At 59.5% G+C, this 23581-nt stretch overlaps 1 protein-coding gene and 1 pseudogene across 9 annotated transcripts in view; both read right to left on the reverse strand.

Moving 5' to 3' along the window:
* Positions 1-778: 778 nt before the first annotated feature.
* Positions 779-2514, reverse strand: LOC104003271 (uncharacterized; annotated as a pseudogene).
* Positions 779-23581, reverse strand: part of ADGRL1 (adhesion G protein-coupled receptor L1) — a 58877-nt gene continuing 36074 nt past the window's right edge. The window contains exons 5-24 of one of the 9 annotated variants that reach the window (XM_024351902.3): positions 20091-20105; positions 15664-16464; positions 14366-14680; positions 13647-13750; positions 13166-13351; positions 12791-12829; positions 12457-12640; positions 12146-12271; positions 11394-11608; positions 10937-11107; positions 10306-10515; positions 9980-10200; positions 9713-9779; positions 9175-9266; positions 8424-8592; positions 5838-5966; positions 5571-5667; positions 5363-5491; positions 5187-5204; positions 779-4669 (exon numbers count right to left, since the gene is read on the reverse strand). In XM_024351902.3, coding sequence (XP_024207670.1) covers positions 3927-4669; positions 5187-5204; positions 5363-5491; positions 5571-5667; positions 5838-5966; positions 8424-8592; positions 9175-9266; positions 9713-9779; positions 9980-10200; positions 10306-10515; positions 10937-11107; positions 11394-11608; positions 12146-12271; positions 12457-12640; positions 12791-12829; positions 13166-13351; positions 13647-13750; positions 14366-14680; positions 15664-16464; positions 20091-20105 — 4031 coding nt within the window. In that variant the 3' untranslated portion in view covers positions 779-3926. Of the gene's footprint in view, positions 4670-5186; positions 5277-5362; positions 5492-5570; positions 5668-5837; positions 5967-8423; positions 8593-9174; positions 9267-9712; positions 9780-9979; positions 10201-10305; positions 10516-10936; positions 11108-11393; positions 11609-12145; positions 12272-12456; positions 12641-12790; positions 12830-13165; positions 13352-13646; positions 13751-14365; positions 14681-15642; positions 16465-17674; positions 17760-20090; positions 20109-23581 lie in introns of all 9 variants that reach the window. The other 8 variants (XM_024351899.3, XM_024351896.3, XM_024351898.3 and 5 more) reach the window with 8 other exon arrangements.

Consider the following 23581-nt stretch of genomic DNA (forward strand, 5'->3'; position numbering starts at 1 on the left):
TTTGAAAGCGCTCCCTGCCAGTAGCGTGTGGGAGTGTAGGAATGGCAATTGTAATGAGACATCACAGTGTAAAATTCCTGAGCTCTGCTCTAGTACAGCTTGGGGACAGACGTCTGGGCCAAGAAGGGCTTCTGTGAGACAGCATGGAACAGTGGCCTGGTCAGAGAGACTTGGGCATGCATCTGAGGGCTGTAAGCCTCAGTTTCCCCATCTGTAAAATGGAACTCTAATCGCTGTCTCCATCTGGGAGGATTTTGTGAGGATTCAGAGAAACTGCACATCAAATGCTCCACCAGGCCCAGGAACTTACCAAGGTCTCATAAATGTGAATGATTCTATAATTGCCAGGCCTCTGCCAGGGGTTCTGAATGCTCGAGTGCAGACCAGAGCCCATGGGGACGCCCCTGTGCAGATCTGCTCAACCATTTCTTTCTTTCTTTTTTGAGACAGAATTTCACTCTATAGCCCAGGCTGGAGTGCAGTGGTACGATCTTGGCTCACTGCAACCTCTGCCTCCCAGCCGGGTTCAAGCAATTCTCCTGCCTTAGCCTCCCAAGTAGCTGGGACCACAGGTGCTTGCCACCACGCCCAGCTAATTTTGTCTTTTTAGTAGAGATGGGGTTTCACCATGTTGACTAGGCTAGTCTCAAACTCCTGGCCTCAAGTGATCCACCCACCTCGGCCTCCCAAAATGCTGGGATTACAGGCCTGAGCCGCGGCGCCCAGCTATTCACCCATTTCTTACTCACCCACTCAAGAAGTCACACCACTCTTGTCATTCCAAGAAATCTTAATTTCTTTATTGTTTGACTTTTTGACTCAACAATTTTTTTAAAACTTTTTGTTTTTTTCTGAAACGTTCTTGTTGTTATGAGCCTTTTGTTTTGTTCTCGTTAAATGCACTCGACCCAAAATTGGTTTGGCATATCGAAAAGGAGACCAAGGAGGGAGGGGCTGGGGCGTGGGCGGTGGGGAGGAGGCCCGAATGGACAGAAAGTTGAGGATAAGAGAAGAGGAACATAGAGACAGCCAGAAAGACATGGGGAAAGAGTGTTGGAGACAGAGAAAGGGGAAGGCAAGGGAAAGCCAAAAGAAACCAAAATCCAGAGAAAAAGAATTAACAAGATTTAGGAGCAAACGAGTTCAGGAGCCTAAGGAAGGGAGTAGGAGAGGAAACCAAGACCCTTCTCTGTACCGTCCCAGCTGGGGTGGGGGCGTCAAGGCACCAGGTCTGGTTAGGTTAGGGGGACACCTGGGCTCTGGGGGCGGCTTTGCACTGGACTGCAGTGATGTCCAGCCCCAGCAGGGGGCCCTGCCACACAGCTCTGAGGCCTGGAAGCCACCCGGCGATGCCGGCTGGAACAGGACCCGATACACCCTCTCTCCCTTTGATTGTCCGAGTCTGGAGAGATACAAGGAAGGCTGGGCAGGGAGGAAGTTGGCCTCCCTGTGTGCCTCAGCCCCCTGGAACTCTCCCGGCCCTCCTCCTGGTGTCGGGGGCAGCCACAGGCTGGGCTGCTTCCCGGGACAGGCCAGCTCCTCGCCTGCTCATGCCTCCTGCCCGCTCTTCACAGACCTCTGACCACCCCTCCACACAACAGAGCTCCCAGCCTAGTGCAGTCCAGGAAGGGCCATGGAACTGTCCCTTGCCCTCCTCAGAGTCATCTGGCAAGACTGTCCCTGGCCTCACTTCTCCTCCCCATCTAGACTTCACCCATGGTCTTCTGGTGTAATGGGTTAGGCCTTTCTACCAGAAAAAGCCAGAGTTGGAACCCAACCCCACCTCTTCCCCACACCTGTTCCCTTACACGGGACAAACCACCATCTTTGGTCTGACCCCTTCTCCCCTAACTGATGGGGACAAGCCAGCCCCAGCTCCCCGGGAGAAGGGAGGGGCTTTCTAGCAGCAAAAAGGGTCCCTCCAGCCACCTACCTGTCCCCTTCCCCCCAGTTCCTTCCTAGAGCCCCTCCCCCTTAACCCAACAAAGTTCATGGCAGCAGCAGGCTGAGACCCGAAGATGTTTGAAAACTCATGGCACTTGTGAGAAAAGAAGGAGGGGCAGAGAGATGGGGAGAGGTCAGAGCAGAGGTGGAGGGTCCACCTCTGGGGAAACGGCAATGCAGGGGCTGGGCTAGGGTGGCCTGGGGCTATGCTGCCCCTAGCGTTGAGGGAAGGGGGCTGGGGAGGCTGGGCTGACAGGCTGGAGAGGAGGGGGCCGGGACAGGTGCTCAGGAGACATCCCGAGCCTGGAGCTTCCAGGGTCTGGGATTTGGGGTCAAGCCCCCCCAGAACATGGGTGTCCTGACCCCAGCCCTGGCACCTGGCTTCGTCTTCCCTGCGGGAAGGTGGAGGGTAGGGAAGGTGATCTCTCACCTTTGCCCCTCCCCATCCCCCAGACAGACCGCCTTGCCGTTCCCAGCACCCTCCTCAGCCATACCCATGCCCTCCACAACCCCAGTGCCTCCCCATTTTCCTTCTGCCATCAACCTCTCTAGGTGGGAAATCAGCCCCATCTTCCCCGGCGAGAGTCCCCAGAGCAATATACAAGAAGCAGGAACTCAAAGGGACAGCGCAGCCATCTTGACAAAGCATCTTTGGGTGTGAAGAGGTCTCCCCCGGGCCGGTGGGGAGGGAAGGGGGAGACAGGCCTCTGGTCCTGGGGCAGGCAGTGAGGTACACGCCCCAGAAGGGCTGATGATGCCGGGCAGGCGGAGCAGGAAAGGAGGGGACAGAAACGGGTGCCAGGAAGGAAATGGGTTCTTTGTTTCGCTGTTGCATCTAGATTTTGTTTTCTGTCTCTGGATTGTAAAAAGCTGCTCTGGCGGCCCGCCCGCCCCGGCGGGGACTGGGGATGCACGTACACGGAGAAGTCCTGGCTGCCAGGCCAGCAGCGCCGCTCTGCTCCGGAGAAAGCCCGGGCTGGCCCGGGCCGCAGGCTCCCGGTGGCTTCAAGTGATGAGATTTTTTTTCTTTTCTTTTTTTTTTTTCTGTCTTTTTTTTTTCTTTTCCATTTCGTTGAAATATTTACAGCAATGGGGAAGGAGGAGGAGAGAGGAAGGAGTAAGAGGGCCCCCCAGGGAAAGATCCAAGCCCAGGACCCACTCCCCAGGGAGATCCAGACCCAAAATCTGCTCCCCAGATAGCCGAGCCCACAGGACTGGGAACTGCCCAAATATGGCCACCCCTGTGGGCTGGGGGCCCTGCGGGGAGTTGTGCTTCATCAGGAGTCGCCCCAAGGGAGGGGGTCATTGGGTGCACTGGGAGGCAGAGGGGGCAGGTTTGCTTGCGGGGCAGGGACCAAGAGCAAGGGGAAAGGAGCTTCAGAGAAAGTTCAACCTTTAAACCACCAGCCACCACCGCCCAGTCCCCCTGCCCTGCGGCCTTTTCCCAGTCTCCAGGGAGCAGGGAATTACAGCGCAGGAGGAACCTGTCCATCTGTCCTGCCTCACTGCTCCCTCTGGGTGCAGCCGGCAGCATTTCTGGCTGCGGAGAGGAGCAGCTAACAGGTTCGATCCAGTGGGGGCCTTTGGCAACCTCAGAAGCTGCCCCTCCCTGCCCAGGGAAACTAAAGCCCTCATTTCCCTTCACAGGGTAGAAGGGTGGGAGAGGGGAGAGTCTGGAAGTGGGCTGCACCCTTCCAAGTTCTCCCTCCTCACTCCCCTGGGGTCCTCTGGGCTCCTCCTCACTACACTTCCCCCAAATAGAGCTGGTGCGTGTGGCTGGTGGGAAACCCTGTCTGTGAACCCTGGCACCTCAGGCCCCCAGGTCAGAGTCCCCTGAGGGGACTGTAGGGCCCATGGCTGAGGGGCACCTGGAGAGAGTGGCCCACCAGCCACTGCCTCCATCTGTCTCCCTCTCCCACCAGAGCCCTGCCCAGGGTTCCCTCCCTGGCCTGGGCCACCAGCCCCTGGTCCATGAGGTGCCCTCAGAGACTGGTGACCAGCTGCATCTGCCCGTCCCCATCGGGCCCTGGCCCCTCAAGGCCTGGGGCTGCCAGGTAGCCCTCGTGGCTAGGACGCCGCACCTGGTAGTAGCCCTGCAGGGGATTCCGGGCCACCAGGGCTGGCGGGCGCGAGGTGTAGTAGATTTCGGGGGGGCCGGGGGGTGCGGGAGGGGGTGGGGGCAGGGCCTCACTGGGCCCCTCAGGGCTGCTGTCCGGGTAGGAGGGTGAGTCCCGCAGGTTGGCCCCGCTGGCATAGAGGGAGTCCCGGCCAGGAGGGGAGGAGAGGGGCCGGCTGGTGGCGCCGTCCTCGGCCGTGCAGCTCTCCGACTCGTCCAGATCGCTCTGGTACAGCACCGACTGGGCCCGGGGCAGCAGCAGAGGCTCCTCCAGGGCCTTATAGAGAAGTTCAATCTCGGCCCGGTCAGCACCCCCGGGCCCGCCCGCCTCTTCCTCGCCCCCGCCCCCTGGCACAGGTGGCACAGGGGGCTCAGGCGGTGGAGGGCCCTTGGCCGCGCTGCTGCTCCCCCGCAGGTTGTTGTGCACCAGCTCTGAGATGATCATCTTCTCAAAGGCCGCCGCGTCGGCTAGGTTCCGGCCTCGGGGCGGCTCAGGGCCCCCATCCCCGGGAGGGAAATCCCCACTTCGCAAGGAGTAACTGTTATTGAAGTTGCCGTTCAGGGGCAGGGTGTCCATGCCACAGGCTTCCCGGCCTCCCAAGGGGTGCTCTGCAGGGCAGAAAGGGGCTGGTCAGGTGGAAGAGGGGCCCTGGGTGCACTAGGGGGCAGTGAGGGGGTGCGGTCCATGTGGAGAAGTGGGCTCGATTCTTGCTGGTTTTCCGTAGGCTTCCCCCTGCCCCCTGGATCTCTGGTCTCACATTCCCTTTCTCCCTCACTGGCACCAGACACACCAGCCCAGCAGCGTATTGATGAAAGGTGGGGGACAAGGACCAGTTCCCCCAGGATCTCATCCCCAGCTGGAGGTTCAGAATCTCAGCAGTGTGAGGAGGCCTGGGCGACAGGATCGCTTTCCTGTGCTCAGACCCTCAGCACTTAACAGCCCAAACTCAATGAACACCATCCATTATCCTCCATTCGGCTGCCAGAGGCTGTGTGTCGGGGGGTGGGGAAATGTGGGCATGGGGAGGCATCCCGAGTTCTCCTCCTTAAGTGAGGCCGTCTGAGAAGGCCACTGTCTGTCCCTCTCCCAGCCTCAGAAACATCCCCAGGGAAGAGTCACACTTACTGGGTTCCCGGTAGCTCCCTGCAGGTGGCAGCCAGAAGAGAGAAGAGAAAAGGCAAGGATGAGCTCGAAATGCAAGTCCAGGCTCCAGTTCTGGGGCACAGAACATCCCATGCAGAGGTCCCTTGGGACACAAACCCTCCATTTCCCAACCTGGGATGTTTCCCCCGTGCTCTCACCTGGGGAGTTGAAGACAGGGGGCGAGGAGGGATTGAAGCCCACTGACTCGGCGATGAGGGTGTTGTAGGGACTGGTGCCCCCACGGGGCTGCAGCACGGGGTTGGTCAGCAGGTGGTTCCCCATGGTACCTGGCCAAAGGATCAGAGGTCACAAGGCAGCCGGGAGCCTCCAGAGACTGAAGCCAGAGGCAGAGGGATGCCTTCTCACCTCGGTTCAGGGTGGGGGTGCTGTTGATGTCACCCGCCATGAAGGAGGACTCCGTCTGTTTCCTCACAGTGTCATTCCACATCCTCCGAATTCGGCTCTGGGAACACAACCCAAATGTGAGGGGATCCTTGGGCCACCCACCCTCTGGCGTCTTTCTGAGACTGCTCACCTGATCATCACGATCAGAAACCTAGGCCAAGCCACTCCCCACCTCTCAGGCTCCAGGTTCCAACACTCAGCCCCAGGGAGTCCTGTCTGGCCCGATACCTGGGTCCCTGTGTAGTAGCGGGTGTTGCTTCGCATGGCTGAGGTCTTGAGGGATCCGTGAGTGCCCCCGGGTGGGGAGCGGATGCAGCAGTAGGAGTGACGCAGGCACTTGCTGTACTCCTTGTGCACCTGGGAGGTGAGGAGGACAGTCAGCTGGCTGGGACACTGGCCTCCTCTGTGATCCAGTCTCCCACAGGGCTGGTCACAAGACAGGCAGCCTTGGGAGGCCGGAGACCGAGCTTCCAATGACTGTGTTCCCCTGTTCAGCGACTTGCAGGCCACGGAAACCTTGATGTCCCCTGTCCCCCAACAGCCAGCCGATCAGGTTTCACTCTCTTCTTACTCAGGCCCATCCTTTTCTCCACCTCCTCTGACAGTTTTTCATTCATTCATAAAATCAACAGAGCATTATTGAGCATCCGCTATGTGCCAGGCACAATTTAGGCCTCAGGGAAGGTATGGAACACAACAGACACAAATCCCTACCTCTGAGAGCTTATATTTCAGTAGACAGAGACAGAACATAGATGAAAATATAAATATGCAAGCTGTTGGATGCTGTTAGGTGCTGTGGAGAAAACTATGGCCAGAAAGGGGGTTAGGCAGTGCTGACTTGGGAGCAGGTTGTGATTTTTCTTTTCTTTTTTTTTTTTTTTGAGATGGAATCTTGCACTGTCACTCGGGCTGGAGTGCAATGGTGCAATCTTGGCTCACTGCAACCTCCACCTCCCTGGTTCACACGATTCTCCTGACACAGCCTCCCGAGTAGCTGGGATTACAGGCGCACACCACCACACCTGGCTAATTTTTTTTTTTTTTTTTTTTTGTATTTTTAGTAGAGACGGGGTTTCACCATGTTGGCCAGACTGGTTGTGATTTTAAATAGATCAGAGGAGGCCAGGCACGGTGGCTCACACCTGTAATCCCAGCACTTTGGAAGGCAGAGGTGGGTGGATCACCTGAGGTCAGGAGTTCGAGACCAGCCTGGGCAACATGGTGAAACCCCACCTCTACTAAAAATACAAAAATTAGCTGGTCGTGGCAGTGGGCGTCTGTAATCCCAGCTAGTTGGCAGGAGAATTGCTTGAAGCTGGGGGGGTGGAGGTTGCAGTGAGCCGAGATCGCGCCATTGCACTCTAGCCTGGGGACAGAACTAGAGTGTCTCAAAAATAATAGTGATGATAAAAAAAAAACCTAAAAAAATAAATAGATCAGAGGAGGCCTCATTTAAGCCAAGGTAAGAACGGGGGCTGCACCCTGAGGGTCCACATCTAGGTGTCTGAGAGCAGAGGTTGGAGGGAGGGGAGCCGAGGGGCCCAGATCAGACCATAGGGGCCTGGGGTCCCCTGAAAGGACATTGCTGTCACTGCGTGTGAGGTGGGGGCTGTGAAAACACTGCCTTTGACCGTGTGTCCAAGGAGGGGCCAGGACAGTGTTGGACAGAGCAGGGACACAGGCCACCTCCTCCCTTGAAACCAGGATTCTCATGATCACTGCCTCTGCCATCCCCTGCCTTAAGCCTTACCTGCCTCACCACTCCCCAAGTCCAACAGCAGTCTCCATGGCCTGCACTGCTGCCAGGACTGACTCTACAAATGCCTCCCCTCCGTCTCCCCAGCTTCAGTCCTGAGGGTGCTGCCAGTACCCCACTCCCTGCCCATGTTCCCCAGCTACTGTTGTCCCCTTTGGTTTTTTTAAATAGAGACGGGGTCTCTGTTGCCCAGGCTGGTCTTGAATTTCTGGGCTTAAGCAATCCTCCTGCCTCAGCCTCCCAAAGTGCTGGGATTACAGGCATGAGCCACGGCACCCAGCCCTTTGTATGTGTGGTTTTTTTGTTTGTTTGTTTGTTTTGGAGACAGAGTTTTGCTCTGTTGCCCAGGCTGGAGTGCAGTGGCGCAATCTTGGCTCACTGCAACCTCTGCCTTCGGGGTTCAAGCAATTCTCCTGCCTCAGCCCCTCAGCCTCCCAAGTAGCTGGGACTACAGGCGCCCACCACCACACCAGGCTAATTTTTATATTTTTTAAGTAGAGACGGGGTTTCACCATGTTGGCCAGGCTGGTCTGGAACTCCTGACCTCAGGTGATCCGCCCGCCTCAGCCTCCTAAAGTGCTGGGATTACAGGCGTGAGCCACCGTGTCCGGACTGTATGTTTTTTTAAGATTCAGATTTTAACACATTTATTTTAAAAAGATCCTTTCTATCACCACAAAATTCACAATTCTTTCCAGAACTATGAATGTAGGCAGTGCTCCCTCAGGGTGGCTCCCAAAGTCCTCCCTCTCCCAGGCCTGACTCGTGGCCCTCATGGTGGTGAGGGTTCCCCATTACCAAATCTGTTCTGCTCTCACTCCTCTAAGCTGCTGTATCTTGTTTTCCAGAACCCTCTTCACCCGTGGTTAAACCCTCCCTAACCCTGAGCTCGTGCTCCCCTCCCGGTGGACGCAGACCTGACCATAGAAGCCCTGCAGCACTCACTGGGGGCTTGAGGGAGCCCCTGAATCCCCTCCACCCTCGCCGCCTTCTCCTGGGTACCCAGGAAACATCTCCAAGGGAGGCTGTGACCCAGGACCCCGCCTCGACCTCACCTTCTTCTGTAAGGCGCAGTGAAAGACGAAGATGAAGACCCCCTGGAAGGCGTTGAAGGTGGTGAAGAGATAGGCCATGACCACCGACTCCTTGTTGATGAAGAGGAGGCCGAAAGCCCAGGTGAGGCCCAGCAGGAACAGCAGCGCGATGGCCCCCAGCGCCCAGGATCTGGGAGTGGGGCGACAGGGGAGTCAAAGTACCCGCCGGAGGGGACGGCCTCAGCCCAGGCCTCCCCTGCAGCCTACAAGGGGGGCCCTTGGGTGGGCCTGGGCACTGTCTGCAAAGCCCTGAGCGGGCCGAGTGGGCCTTGGGGGCAGTGGCCTGCCCAGGACACCTCCACCCGAGCCTGGGCCTGAGGGAAAGGTACTGGGTCAGGGGTCAGGGTATTGTGAACATCAGTTATTCCTCTGCCAACTTCATTGTTTCTGCTAAATTTCCAGACCACTTAGGCTATATTTGCTGCCTATTTCTCTTTAAGTTGCCCTTAAACAGACTCACCTTTTGAATTTAGCCTCAGCCTACATACCGATGCCCCTAAAACCACAGGTTGGACGTGCTAATGATACGCTATCTAAGATCCATTAAGTAGGTACATAGTGAACACAATAAAACACCCCTGTTGGTACTTAAAATTGCAATGTGTGTCACCAGAGGTGACAGCACTACCTTTTAGGACACCCTGGAAGAGGTGGGCCCAGTGCGGGGCGGGGGTGGGTGATGGGGCAGGGGGCAGGCAGGGGCGAGGCTCACTTAATGTTGTCCAGGCGGCTGGAGTCGGGCTTGAGCACAGATGAGCTTCGGATCATCTTGTGCAGGGTCACCATGAGGAACACCAGGTTGACCTGGGGGCGGGACAAGGGACAGGCTGGGCTGAGAGTGGCCCTGCCTCCCTCAGTGAGCACTGAGGCTAGGGCCCAGCCTGGCGAAGTCTCAGCTGTGGCCCTCGCCTCTGCTGGGAGAACCCTGTACCTGCCCCTGAGGTGCCCGCTGTGCAGCGGTGAGCTGATTGGCATGACCGGCAATTTAATGCCACTCCTGGCTGCTGGGAGGACAAGGCCCATGGCCTGACACACAGTAGGGGCTCAAATCACAGCCCCCCAGGCGAGCAGCCCTCAGCACTGGAGCTCCATGGACCCAGCACACTTTCATCCTCTCAGCCGGTGGCTCAGTTCCGATGTGTGGAGAGAGAGTGTGTGTGTGTGGGGTGGGGGGCGGGGGCAGGGGCTGGGGTCAAGGCCAGCCTGGATGAAGGAAGATGTGGTGCTAGGGGTGTCACCTCCCAACTCACCACGATAACGAAGGAGACTGGCCCAATGAAACTCCAGATGAAGTAATTGTCCACTCGGAGCCAGCAGCTGTAAAGGAAACAGGGCCGGGGTATAGAGAGAAGCCGAGGAGCCATTCCCAGCGACTCATGAAGGCCTAGGACTCTGCAGGCTGCAGCCTCTGGGATCAGGAGGAGGAAGGGACTACCGCCCTGAGGGTCCTGGTCCAAGGGGTGCCGCCCAGCAGGGAACCAGGCGGGAGGGTGCAGGGCTGGGAGGTGGAAACTCACGCCTTCTCGGTGCCGTAGCTGCGGTAGTCAATGGCAGCCGCGATGCCCACCACCAGGGCCGGGAAGCAGTAGCCACCCAGGTAGTAGTACTTGGTGCGGGAATACTCGCTCTCAAACACCTCCACTAGTAGCAGGTAGAGGTGCACGCCCTCCAGGCACAGCCAGGAGAAGGCAGCCAGGAAGAAATAGTGCAGCAGGCCGGCGAAGATGGGGCAGGCAATCTGCGGGGAGCACTGAGGGTGAGGGGCTGCTGCCTGGACAGGTGTCCCCCTTCTTCTCCCGGCCCCCAGGTGCTGGCCGTCACCTGCCCTAGAGTCCCAGCCCACCTCATACTGAGTCTTGTCGATCCCGACCAGGAAGAGCAGCTCAGCCAGGAAGAGGTTGATGCACAGGTTCTTGTGGATGGTGTTGCGGTCGGTCTGCAGCCCCCGCAGGAAGCAGAAGGTGGAGATGCAGATGGCCAAGCAGACCAGGGAGATCACGATGCCCACCCAGGTGATGACCGACAGCAGCAGCTCGTTGATGCGGCCCTGGTACTGGGGACAGGAACAGGGGGCACGCTCAGGGCCTTTGGTTTTGCACGCTGGGCTCAGCCAGGTGCCAGCCACAGACAGGGCCCTGGGCAAGGCCATGGGCCGTGAGGACCTCTGGTGCTGCCAACCTGGCAGCCCTCACCCCTCTGCACACAGCAATGCGCTCACTTCCTCATGCTCTGGAAGGCTTGTGGAGAGATGACCAACGTAACACCAACTTGCTTCTCCAGAGTGCCTTGGGAGACGGTGGGACCATGGCCATAGAGGACCAGACGCATGGCCTCATGTCCCAGGCAAGACCAGGAGCCCCCCACACCCATGGGGCTAGCCTCCCCTGGTACTGCCCGTGATCTCTCTAGGATGCCATGCAAAGCCAGGCCAGCAATCGGGCCTGCCTGGAGGAGCAGAGCGCCAGCCAGCTTACGATCTCACGGTGAGCCATGAGCACAGCGAAGTTGGTGAGGTGGCTGCAGGCACACGTGGTATGGGTCTTGTTGGACTCCACCAGGCGGCAGCCTTGGGTCGACCAGTAGCCCAGCATGGAACGCTCCGAGTAGTTCCAGAAGGAGCAGTTAGCATTGAAGTGGTTCTTGTCCTGTTGTGTGGTGGCACCAGGGTGTCAGAACTAGAGTCAGAACCGGGGAGTCCCATTCCGACCCCCCACACCTGGCTACAGGGATGGTACCAAGTATCAAAGAAGTGCCTGGGGTCTGGGGCTCCAGTTGACATTCTGAGAGCTCTGGGGACAAATGGCCCAAGCTACTAAAGTGGAAGAACCCATAACTTGTTCTGGAGGTGAGCACATGGAGGGGCAGGTACACAGCCTGGGAACACAGAGGGTACAGGGACCCCCATGGAGGGAGGGGGACGGCTCAGCTCACCTCCAGGTGGGCCACGGTGAAGATGACAGGGTCCATGAGGAAGACGCGGCTGGACTCCTTGTTGATGGATGCTGCGATGACCTGTGAGTTCACCACTAGAGAGGCGCCCCCAGGGCCACCCGGGCCTGCTTCGCCGGCCAGCTTCACTGTGGCATTCTCCGTGGACAGGAAGAGGCCCAGGTTGTTGTAGAGGATGAAGACAACTTTGACCACCCCTGGTGAGAACAGGCACGTTTGGATGTGTCAGCATCCTCAGCTGGCGCACCTCCATCCAGGCCCCTGGCTTCCCAGCTCAGCCAGCTCCTCAGCCCTTGGCCACGCTGGCCACTGGGACCTCTGAAGCCAGTCCATAGCCCAGGCAGGTGGGGGTCAGGGAGCCCTGTCCACAAGACCACTGCTCAGCTGAAGGCAGTTCTAAACAGCAGGGCAGTGTGCCAGGACACACAAGCTGGGCCTCTGACCCACCCATTCTCACTGTGTGACCTTGGGCAAGCCCCTGACCTCTCTGAGCCTTCATCTCAATGGCCCCATCCTCTCTGAGCTGTGAGGCCCAGGAGCCAGCTTTGCAACTGTAAGGCTCACCCTTAGGGCTCTGCAGCACTTCAGGGCCCATGAATCCCCTCAAATTTTACACTAGCATGAGAAAAGGTCAGCACCGCTGCCCTCTACAAATGGCACAGAGACGCTGGCACAGAGCTGGGGGGTGGGGGTGGGGCTGCTTCCCCACCCGAGGCCCCGCCGGGGACACTGACCATTGCGGCTGTTCTGCTTGATGGTTTTGGCAGACAGCTGGATGGAGTTCTTTCTCGGGTACTCCTCCTGGGGGAACACCAGCTCCTGCACCTGGCCCTCTGTGTTCAGGACTGTGACCTCCAGGACTGTGGGGACAGGGGAAGGCAAGGCATACACAGTTGGGGTCTGTTCCCAGTCCAGGGGCTCAGGCTGCAGAACGAGACTCTGGCAAGATGCCTAAGGGTCGGGTAGCCCCGCTGTGGCCTCCAGGCCAGAACCCCGTGGTTTAAGGTTCGTATCTGAGTTTGCCCTGGGTGACTGTGGCACTCACCCACGTTCTCCTTGGCAGCCAGGAAGCGGGCAGGCTCCCTGACGTTGTCGGCCAGCAGGAAGGCGCCCTCCTCCAGGACGTCGAGGAGCATGGTGGCCGTGTGCACCTGCTCCGTGGCATTCATGTCCTTCCAGGACTCCAGAGCTTCTGGCCGGAGCAGATTGTCCACTGTCTCCACCACGGCCTGCACAGGCAGAGGGCATGGTGCTGTGAGCCCCCCAACACCCTCTAATTCCTTGGGGTGGGCTCTGCATGCCCTCTTCTCAACCTCCACCCCTAATCCCCCCATCAGCTGGAGCCCACGGTCCTTACACTGGGACCCCCTGGGTCTCACCTTGATATAATCCTTACAAGTTCTCTCTCGCTTGTGCATCTAGAAAGAGATGGAGATTATGTCAGGCCAGGCCTCTGCGTGCCGGTTCCCTCACCCTAATACTGTCACATCTGGATAGCTCTCTCGTCTGCGGTTACCACTGACCTAGGGCTGGGCTATCAGCAAGACATTCCTCAGGGATCCCCAACCCCCAGGACCATCCGGGGCAGCACAGGAGTGAGACCCAGCAGTCCTTGGCGGAGGGGGGGGTCCTTCCTCTCTGAGGAAAGGAGTGGAGGTGGCAGCCTGGCTGGGAGGTACCAGGTCAGGTACTTCCCAAGCCCCTGGGGGCAGGCACCCTCCCCATACCAGGTCAGCGCCACCGCCAGGCCCCACCTTGTTGTAGTTCTTGCCGGCTGACTCGCGCTCGATGGGCCGCAGGGCCTGCAGCTGGGCATCCAGGATGTCCAGCAGCTGCTCCATCAGCTTCACGGAGGAGGAGACGTCCCCCGCGTAGATGGAGCCCCGGGTGTGTCGGGCCAGCTCGCTGGCGATGTTGGCCGCGTTCTCCCCACTCTTGATCTGCATGAGGTGGGGGTGGGGAGGGGGAATCCCAGGACTGTCAGGGACCATCCTGCCCTCCCCGGCTTCCCTGGCCTGTGCAGCCTCTCCTATCTCTCTCTCCGCTTCCCCATCACCATCTGCCCCTTCCCACCCCATCTGTCCCTGCTCCCTTTGTAGGCCAGGGAGGTGACCCCACAGTCCTGCCTTCCAGACCTGCCAGCCCATGTCTCCCCAGCTGCTCCACGACCCCCGCTGGGCCCTGGGCCCTGGGCCCGAGCACATGTGCCTGCCTGCGAGGGGTGGTGGCTGGTACCTTCTGGGCCACCTGGTTGACCCAGGGGGAGGTGCAGTTGCTGAGGTCAGGGCCCCGGGGGTTCCAGAGCCCCAAGGCTGGTAGACACTGGAAGGAGGCAATTCCTGCAGGGACAGACAGACAGGAACAGACAAGGGAGCCAAAGGGAAGAAGAGAAGGATGGGACAGAGAGGGGGAAAGGAGATGACAGAGAGTGGGGGACGAGCGGGCGAAGAGGGAGGTGAGGGAAACACGGAGAAACAGACATGAAGCGGGCTGGACAGTCGAAAGAGGCGCCACTCACTTCCCCTGAGCTCTCCCTCCTGCCCCCTTCTGTCTTTGCCTCCAGAGTTAGAACCTTCCAGCAAGGCCCATCTTGAACGCCCCCTCTCCACGAAGCACCTGCCAACCCTCCCCTCAGATCTCCAGGACACGCAGCCCTGCCCTTTTTGCACTTCAGCTGGCCATCCATGTGAAGCTGACTGTGCCTGGGGCTGTGACAGGTCAGCCTGAGGCCGGGAGCCAGGTCACCTCCTGCGGACTCCCTGCAGGTTCTGCAGGTGGGGCCAGGGGCACTGAGTGGCTCCTGTGCCCTGAGAGCTCTGCTGGTCACTGGGGATGACCCCTGCCCTCAGAAAACCTCTGCTCCGCAGTAGAGACCCCCACCCACACATGCATCTGTGCTAAGCTGCTGGGGGCATGGCCCCCATCCCTCCCCTGGCTGCAGCCTCTGTACTCACCTCGAGTCCCCTTGGGGCAGGGCCTCTCCACCAGCATGCCCTGCTGGGTGGCCGGCCACTGGACCCGCCGTACCTCTCGGGGCTCGCAGAAGAGCTCAGGGGACACGTGTAGATTCGGGGCTGGGGGCCGCCGGGTGCTGGGGACTGGGGCTGTGGCTGGAGGCAGATCAGGTCCCAGCTGGTTGATGGCACCCACTGGGTGCGTGGTGAGGGGTGCCCGGCGGAGCGGGGTGGTGGCTGCGGGCGAGGCTGTGCTGGTGAGGGGCGTGGGCCTGGCTGTGGTGGTCGTGCTGAGGGGTGGGGAAGTGGCTGGGCCTGGAGAGGGGATATGAGACAGGGTCATCCCCATGCTCAGGGCCATGCCACAGCGTGCTTGGACAGGGGGTCCCAGGCCATCTTAGCATCTTCCTCATCTACTGAAGTGGAAACACGTGCCGGGCCCCGCTGGGTCTACGAGTTGTCTCCCCTGGCCTCTCTGTGCCCACCAAAGTCCCTTATGCCCATGGGACCATATAAAGTAGCAAAGAGTGGTAAAAATCCACGATGTGTACCATAAGGTCTGAGAGAACGGTCAGGGGAGAGGCAGGGATGGAGGTGTCTGGGGGACAGGAACCCTCCCAGGTTGAGCCCCTGAGGGCAGGAGCCCTCCCCAATCCAGGTCAGCCCTGCCACCAGGTGGGGGCTGAATACCACCGCCCCCCATCCTCGTTCTAGCTGACTTTGGCTTATGTAACCTGGCTATGCTCCTTCCTTCTGGGGGCCTCAACTCCCCCTTTTGCAAACAAGATGGGGTTAGATCGCGCTCCCTGGAGCCCTGGGGTGGCACAGAGCTAGCAGGGCAGCTAGGGGGGGCAAAAGAAGACTGCAGAGTTGCCCTCAGCCCGGTCAGCATCAGCAGCTCAGCTCTTTTGTGGATACTGGACTTCCACCCAGGATTTTGGTGGATCCAAGGGTTCCTGGAGTAAAGGTGCCCAAGCCCCTGGGAGAGGCACTGCAGTTCAGTGGTTGGGAGGCTGGGTTCAAATCCTCAAATAACTTAATCCCCTACCCACACAGAGCCTCAGTGTCCTCATCTGTAAAACAGGACAGTAAGGATCCCTGTGTCATAGACCGTGAGGAGATGAGTTAATGACTGTGAAGTGCTTAGAACAGCGTCTGTCACATGCTGTGAATTTCCTTTACCTCCCGATCCCCAAGAGCTCACAGGATGGGGCTCCCCACCCTGGGACCCAGGGGTGGGTGGGGGTGGAGGGGACAAAGGCAAGCAGGCTCCATGCCTGGAAGTGAGTCGTCCTCACCAGCACTGGGGTCGGGCGGCCCGAACTCCAGGCTGTAGCGCACCACGAAATAGTTGTTCCAGACGTACAGCTGGTTGTCGCGAGGGTTGTAGTCAACAGAGGAGATGAACTGGTAGGGGTTGGGGAAGGTGAGGCTGACAGGCTCCTCGCGGTTGGCATTGGTGTTGAAGGCATAGTCCACGCGGTTGCCAGCCGCCTCGCTGTCATCATCCACGTACACGGAGCGCAGCACGTACAGGACCCCACACACCATGAAGGCGTTGGATGCCGAGCGCTTGTCGTAACCCGTCTCCCACGTGCCCTCAAAGCGCAGTGTGTAGGGGTTCAGCTGGCTCACCACCAGCCGCCCGTTGTTGCCCTCAGTGGCGTAGATGACCCACAGCCCGTTCTCGTCCACCGCCAGGTCAATGTCGGTCTTTCCGCCCCAGCGGTAGGGCGAGGTGTCGTGGTAGTTGGCGGTATTGATGACCGTCTCCCCGCTCTTGATGCGCGTCCGTAGGTCATACTTGACGATGTTGCGCGTGCGCTCCTTGTTGTAGAAGACGGCACCATCGTAGACCACAAAGCCTGTGCCATCCACGCGGTTGGGCAGGCGGTAGGTGGTGGTGTGGCGGGCGGCCACGTAGTCCTCCCATGAGGCATACTCAGTCAGTGTGTCCGTGCGGTAGGGGATCCAGGGCATCACGTAGATGCGGTCACCCGCCTGCAGCGGGTCCTTGCACCATGCGCCAGACTGGTGCTCTGACTCGTGTGTCGAGGTGGGCTCCAGCACCTTCTGCAGGGTCCCTGGGCACACGAAGACTGGGCAGAGTGGGCGGGAGGGGAGGAGGTAGGAGAGAAGGGGCAGAGGCGAGAGGGAGGAGAGAGAGAGAGAGAGGGGGGAGAGAGGCAAGTTGGTCACGCTGCTGGTGGGGAGCCAGGTTGTCCCCTCCTGCTGCTGCAGTCACGGTTGCTTGGTAGGGCTGGTGATGGGAAGGGGGTTTCCGGGCTGGGACCCGACCCCCTCCCCACGCCCTGCCCAGCTGCCCCTCTCCCTGGAAATGTGAACCCTGAAGGCCATTAAGAGCGGGGTTAGTGAGGGGAAGTGGTGCCCCTCTTCCCTTCCCTGGCTGCTAGAGACCCCACAGGCTGGGGAGGAGTTTGGCAAGAGCCCTCCCAGAGGTGGTCCTGTGTGATTTAAGTGGGGGCAGAATCTCCCCCCTACAGTCACTCCTGACTTTGACGGTCCAGGGACTCAGCACCCGGCCCCTTCTCCCTCTTCTCTGCCACTTAGGGAAGAGCTAGGGTCCAGGATCCCATCCTTCACCAACCACACCCGGACAGATTTTTTTTTTTTTTAACTCCTCTTTCTTCCTCCTGCAAAAATTGCAAGGTAGAGTGATGTTTCCATACCCACTGTGGGTGTCAGGAGTGTCTCCCTATTCCAGGCTGGGGGAAGGATAGGGGTTTCAACTCTCTCCCCAGGTTCCTGATGCAGCCTGCTCCCCACCCCCACCCGGTACCCACGAAGTCGGTAGCCGAGGAAGGGATTCCCAGAGGCAGCTCCCAGGCTAGGACGGGGAATGAAAGAGTCTGGCCCCTCCTGGAGGGCGCCCAGCCCTGCCCCCAGCCGGCAGGGTCTCTCATGGGGTCTGGCTCAGCAGCAGACAGTGGCACTGTGCACAGGGGTGGGGGTGGGGACATGGAGAGGGACAGGGCTCCCGGGAGAGTTGGGGAGGGAGAGGAGAGCTGTGCAGAGGGAAGAGAGACAAGGGCGTATGGGGCTTGGCGAGGTCCTGGCTCCGTGGGAGGCTGCGCTGCAAACCACCTGGGAAGAAAGGGTTAGTGCTGGCGGAGGAGAGAGGGGTGAGCAGAGAATTCACTCCAAGGCCCAGGCCCGACTGAGGGTCCCTCAGGGGGGCAGTCCCAGGTCCAGCTCGGAGGGGGCAGGGGAGGGAACCAGGCGCTAGGATAAAGACCCAGCCCGCCCCAGCCAGGCCCCCCACCTCCCCTGGCCCGGACCCCGATTTACCTGCGACCATCCCCGGCTCGGGAAGAGGGACCAAGGCAGCGCTGATGTCAGAAAGGTGGGGGGCCCCGCCCCACCCCCCCAATCCCTGAAAAGGAGGAAAACCTCAACTGCATCTCGTTGGCCACTGCTGGCCGGCCCACCCTTGCCCAGTCACGTCCCAGCGCCACCTACTCCTAGCCTCCCCTTGACTGATCCGGGGGTCAGTGTGGCCAGACCCCCCACCTCCTCCCAGAGTGCGCCCCTCCATCCAGGATGGCCGGGCCTCCCTCACCTCCTGGCTGGCAGAACCCACACATAGGCCAGGGCGAGGGCACAGGGCGAGGGTGGAGGGTTTGCAGTGAATTCTCTGCTCTTGCTTGGCATGTCACCAAAGCAGCTGCCCCCGAGGGGATCGGGGGGCTGGGACCTGGCACCGGCTTGGGGGGCAGCCCCAGTGGCAAGAGGGGCTTGGGCTAGTCCTCATTCCCCACCTCCAGCAGGCTTGGGAGGGAGGGGGACAGGCAGCACTCCCTTCACAGCATGGGAACAATGTGGCTCAGGGGCCCCCTGGCACAAAGCAGCCAGGATGTAGTTTTTGTAGAGGGAGAGGAGCCTGGGACATAGAGCTGGGCAGGAGCCAAAACGACCCTGGCTTGGGCCCTGGGGACTGGCCATCCCCCTGTCCCTGATGCCCTGAGGGGTCGGCCTGCCCACTCTGTCCAGCACACTGGCCTCTGCCCAAGCCGGTCCCCACCCCCACCAGGTGTGTGGCATCTGAGGGGACGTGTTTGTGTGAAGGGGACGGTGGGAGGCCTCAGAGCCTAACCTGCTCAGAGGGTGTCAGGGGGGAAAAATGTGGTTAGAGGTCAACCCAGGGGAAGGGGGAGAAGATGAGGAAGGGTCTGTCTGGGGCCTTGGACAGCAAGGACCCTTCACCAGCACCAAACTCCCAATCCCTCCTCTTCCCTCCCTTGCCCCGTCACCCCACCCGCCCTGCCCTGGCCCTCGAAGAGAAAAGCTCCAGTGGTGCCGCATCCAAACCAGTGGGCCTGCAAGAAGAGTGGCTGGTGCTGGGAGGGAGAGAGACTCCAGGAGAAAGAGAGGAGAGTGGAGGGGTGTGGTGAGGGGGCGGACCTGGGGCCAGCAGCCCAGGCCTCTCTGAGATGGGGGAGAGGGGAAGACGGGGAGGGGAGCAGCTCAGAGGGACCCTGCCCCACCGCCTTCGGAAGGGATGCTCCACAGACCACTGTAATTTCAAGGCAACAGGGATCCCTAAAGGCCATGTCCTCCAGCCCTGCCCGCTGCTGCCGGCCTCAGATGGGTAAATTTCCCAAAACTTTCTGGAGAGGAAATGGTCATCCCTAACATCTCACCCTAGAAGCCCCTCAGCAGCAGCACCTCTGCTCCCCCCAATAACAGCCAGTAATGGCCAGCCCCATCCACTAGGGAGTTCTCTGCCAGAAATTACGGAGTCTGTGGAAGTCCCCAGACTGTGCCCCCGCCGCCCGCCGCCCATCTCCCTGGTCCTCTAACCACAACAGCCCAGAAGAAACCCTGACTGCAGCTTTGCAAGTGTGAAAGAAACAGAGAACACGCTCCCCCACCCTTCGCTCCCCCCAACCACGAGGCCCGCCCCCACCCCCTCGCCCTCATTTTTTTCATTTTTTGGCAGGCTGCCCCCTCCCAGGGCTGGGGACAGCTGACACCCCTCCCCAGGGCTGGGCCCCCAGCTGGTCAGAGATGGGGATCAGGTTGGGGGTGGGGAGGACTGGTGCTCCATGCTCCAAAACAGCTCTGGGCCTTGGAAACATCAAACCAGAAGGAACTTAAGCCACCAGGAGCCCGAGACATAGGAGAATCTGCTCCCCAAAAGGAAAACAATGGTGTCCCCTCCAGCCCGCCTCCCCTGAACCAGAAACATGTTATAAAAGGTACAGGGGAAGGAGGAAGAGAGAGGGGAGAGACAGACAGAGAGAGAGAGAGAGAGAGAAAGAGAGAGAGAAAGAGAGAGAGAGAGAGAGACAGCTCACCCGGTGCCCCAGTGGGGGAGCCGGGGAAGGGAGTCCCTCCCTCCCCACCCGCCCTGGATGCTTATACACTTCTCCTGAAGGAGGCAAAAGAAGTATGAGAAAAGGCCAGGTCTCCCGAAAGGGCCAGGGACCAGGAAGGAGGGACAGAGAGAGACAGAAACAGCGAGAGAGAGAAAATCCTGCCCCAGCTCAGAGAGGAGCTTCCGTGGGTATCTGGAGGGTGGAGATGCCCGTGGCCGCACCAGGGCTGGTCCCACTGGGAGGACAACCCAGGGTGGGGGATACCGACCGGACCAAGTGTGGGTGGGGGAGAGAAGAAGGGGCCGGGGGGAGGGCAGGTCACATAAGTATGGTACAGGTAGAACAAAGTGTGAGTTAGGGGTTAGCATTGGTAACAGTGCGTTTACCTTTCTGCTCCACTTCTACTTTAAGCATCGGAAGAGAGAGAGAAAACAAATTGAAAAAAAAATGTGCAAGAAAAAAAGAGAAAAAAAAAAAGAGATTAAATTGCTTTCGTTTCTTTTCTGGCAACACGCCCCCTTTTCCTTTCCTTCCTCGCTCCTGCTTCCCCAACCCCTTCCATAGCATCAGCTCGGGCCCCCGCCCCCAGGTCCCTTCCTCTGGGGGTGGTCAGGTGGGGTGAGAGGGTGCTGGGGAGACAGTCAGAGGGACGAGGGGGACACACACAGGAGGGAGAAGACACAGAAAGACACAGGGGTGGTAGGGGGGTATAGGCAGGCAGACAGAGCCCTCAGGTGGGAGGGGGCACCCTTGGTGCAAGGAGGGGCAGGGAGTAGGGAGCCCCAGCTGGGAGGTGGGCTCCGGTCAGAGGGGGCACCAGGGAGTGGTGGGGTGGATAAGCCACTCGGCTCCCTTCCCACCCTGCCTGCTGCCCTCCTGCTAGAACCAGGGGCCCCAGGGGAAGGATTTCAGTGTCTCCCAGGGCCTGGGCCCACCCTCAGCCGAGAAACAGGCTGAACTCCTTCCCCTTTGTGCTGGCCTCACCCAGGTCCAGCTGACTTCCCCCAAGCCCTCACAACCCAGAAGAAGCAAACACAGAGAGAAGGTGGCAGAGCCAGACACAGAACGACAGGCAGACGGGTAGTTGCACCCGGGCCCCAGAGAGAGCCAGGGTTGGGGAGACAGAGGCAGAGAGGTGGCGGGGGTGGGGGACACAGACTGGGTGGGACAGCAAGTGGGGGCACAGACACGCTCCCAGGCTCCCCAGGGGCAAGTCTGAGGCTCAGCTTCTCTGCTCAACCCACCCAGGGCCCGGGGGCCCAGGAGCTGGGAGCTCCGCCCTGCCCACTGCCCTGCGGACGGGCGGCACCTAGGGGAGGAAGGGGCGCGGTTAGACTGTGCTCAGCTGCAAAGCAAATCCAGCATTAGTTGGGCTTGTCCAGTGTGTGGGAGGGTTCCCACACATCACGTGCCCCCTGCCACCCACCCCTGACCCACCCTCACCAGCACTGGGGTCACCCCCAGCCTCTGAAGCCCTGGGCCAGGTGGCTGCCCAGGCCGCTCCCCCTCTGCATCCCTGGCCCCTCAGGAACTTCTGACTGGAGGGACTGGCTCTCCTGGCCGCTCTCTGAAGGTTCCAGCAGGGAGCTCCGCAGGGGCAGCCTCTGCCTCCCTTCCCAGCGCCTCACCCAGGGCCTGGCACTCAGGAGATGCTCAGCGAACATTTTGGGGACAAGTGAGTGCCTGGCCTCCCTGTCCTCTAGCTACCTCCTGTCCCCGCTTTAACTCCAGCCTCCTTCCTCTGGAGCATCAGGAGTTAGCTCTGCCCCCAACATCCACCCCGTATGTGTGCACACACGTGTGCGCGTGTGTGTGTGTGCGTGTGTCTGCTGTCTCTCCAAGGGCTCAGGCTATCTCTCTTCCATCAGACAGGCAGCCACCCATCCTCTGAACTGTCCTGCCCTCTGTCCCTGGAGCCTGCCTGGTCTCTGTCGGTTGTGGCCCCTGGACCACGCTCAGGGCCTCGGCTCCAGGAGGTTTCTCAGCTCCTCTCCTCCCCTAGCTTCTTTCCTGCGGCTTGACCTGAGCCTCTCGTCTACTTGCTTTGGCTTCCACCTGGACCGAGGAGTTTTTCCTGCCCTTTATCTCACCTGCCTCGGGAGAAGTTGGGTTCATTATCCGTTGTTATTTTAATTTTGATTACCACAGCAATAATCGTAATTGACAAGAGGCATTACAAGGAGTTGCAACAAAAGCAACGACTACCAAGTGTCCAGCACTCACGAGGGGCCAGCAACTATGCTACGCACCTCACTGGCCGTCTTTTGAGAACCCTGTCTACAGATGGGAAAACTGAGGCACACTGAAGTGAGGCCACATGGCTGGCGAAAGCAGGCACCATTTCCTTTGCATCTACAGCTCGGGTGCACACAAGCTTGACACGCGTTGTCGCTACTCCTTGTGGCTTCCCAGGGAAGGCTTTTGACCCCTCTCCACCCCATCACAGATGAATAAACAGGCTCAGCTGGCTTAAAGGGCATTGATAATATTACTGAGCACATCCTGAACCAGGCATGGGTCTGGGCGCTGGGGCGGCGGGTGAAGACGAAGCCTCTGCCCTTGGGAAGTTTACACTCGGCACTCAAAACCCTGCCACCAGGAGCGACTTTGTGGCCGGCCCTGGGCCAAGCGCTTCTCACATGTCATCTCACGGACTCACACCTCCTTCCGTAGTGGCCCAGAGAAATTAAATCATTTGCTCAAGGTTTCAGAGCCAGAAAACTCAAGAGCCCAGTCGAGCCTTGAACCTACACCCATCTGACGGCCCCCCTGTGCTGAGCTCGCTGCCTCCCACCCCCCTTCCCCGCTGTCCCAGCCGCGGGAGTCAGCCGTGTCCCCAGTGCTGTGGGGAGGCTTCAAGGAGCAGATGGGCGTCCCCCTCGGTGGTGGCTGAAGGCCTCAAGCGCTGAAAGGAAAGGACGAAGAGTAAAAGAAGAAAATTACGGAAGCACAGAAGGGATCCTGTTTCCCCAGCATCGAGTCACCTGTGAGGAGAAATCAAAGGCTGGCAGGGAAGGTTGGGGTGGGAGGGGAGAGGAGGGAGAGTTACAGGGCCTCTTGGTCCCCAAACCCGGCCCGCCACACTCAGACACTCTGATGGCCCTGCCTTCTCCCAACTCTTCCCGGAGGCCCTACCACCAGGTTGACTACATGGAACCCATTGTGGGAGGAGAAGGGAAGGGATAACGGGAAGGAGGGAGGGAGGAGAGAGGGCAGGAAAAAGGTGATGTCAAGGGTGGGGTGCTGAGGAGGAGAGACCCTGTCTTTGTCTGATCCCTTTGGCCAGGTGCAAGATGGCCAGGCTCCTGGCTCCCCAGATCACTTTCTTCAGGCTGCCTGGAGGCCACCCTCAGTCCAACATGGCGGCATTTCCTTTGCAGACAGGAAGTGCCACATGGTAATGGGGAGACCAGTGAGGAGCTATGAATCTGTTGAAAATGCCCCCCAGCCCTTCACCCTGAATGTGCCACCAGGCCTCAGAGGATGGTATCCCACTCTATGGGTGTAGAGTCCAGCTTCCATGATTGGGAAGAAGTGTGTGGGGAGTGAGGGTGCTGAGAGAAAGGTGTTGAGAGGGGCAGTGGGGTAAGTGAGAGGGAAGAGAAGGTAGATGAGAAGGGTCAGAAAAGGTCAGAAGGGTCAGAAAAGGAAGGGATGTGAGAAGAGGAGGGAGGCAGATGGGCGAGAAAAGCATAGAGGCCAAGGGAGAAGAGAGAGACGTAAGTGTGCCAGGCAGAGCACGGGACCATGGCCTGGCAGTGTGGAAATGAGTATAGGGTGCATGAAGAAGCAGGGTGAGTGGGCTGGGGTAAGGAGAGCTGGAGAAGGTGTCCCCACAGGAGGGGACAGAGTCTGTGAGGCGGGGGAGCAGGCACTG

This window comes from Pan troglodytes, chromosome 20 (assembly GCF_028858775.2).
Source record: "Pan troglodytes isolate AG18354 chromosome 20, NHGRI_mPanTro3-v2.0_pri, whole genome shotgun sequence".
Taxonomy (NCBI): Eukaryota; Metazoa; Chordata; class Mammalia; order Primates; family Hominidae; genus Pan; species Pan troglodytes.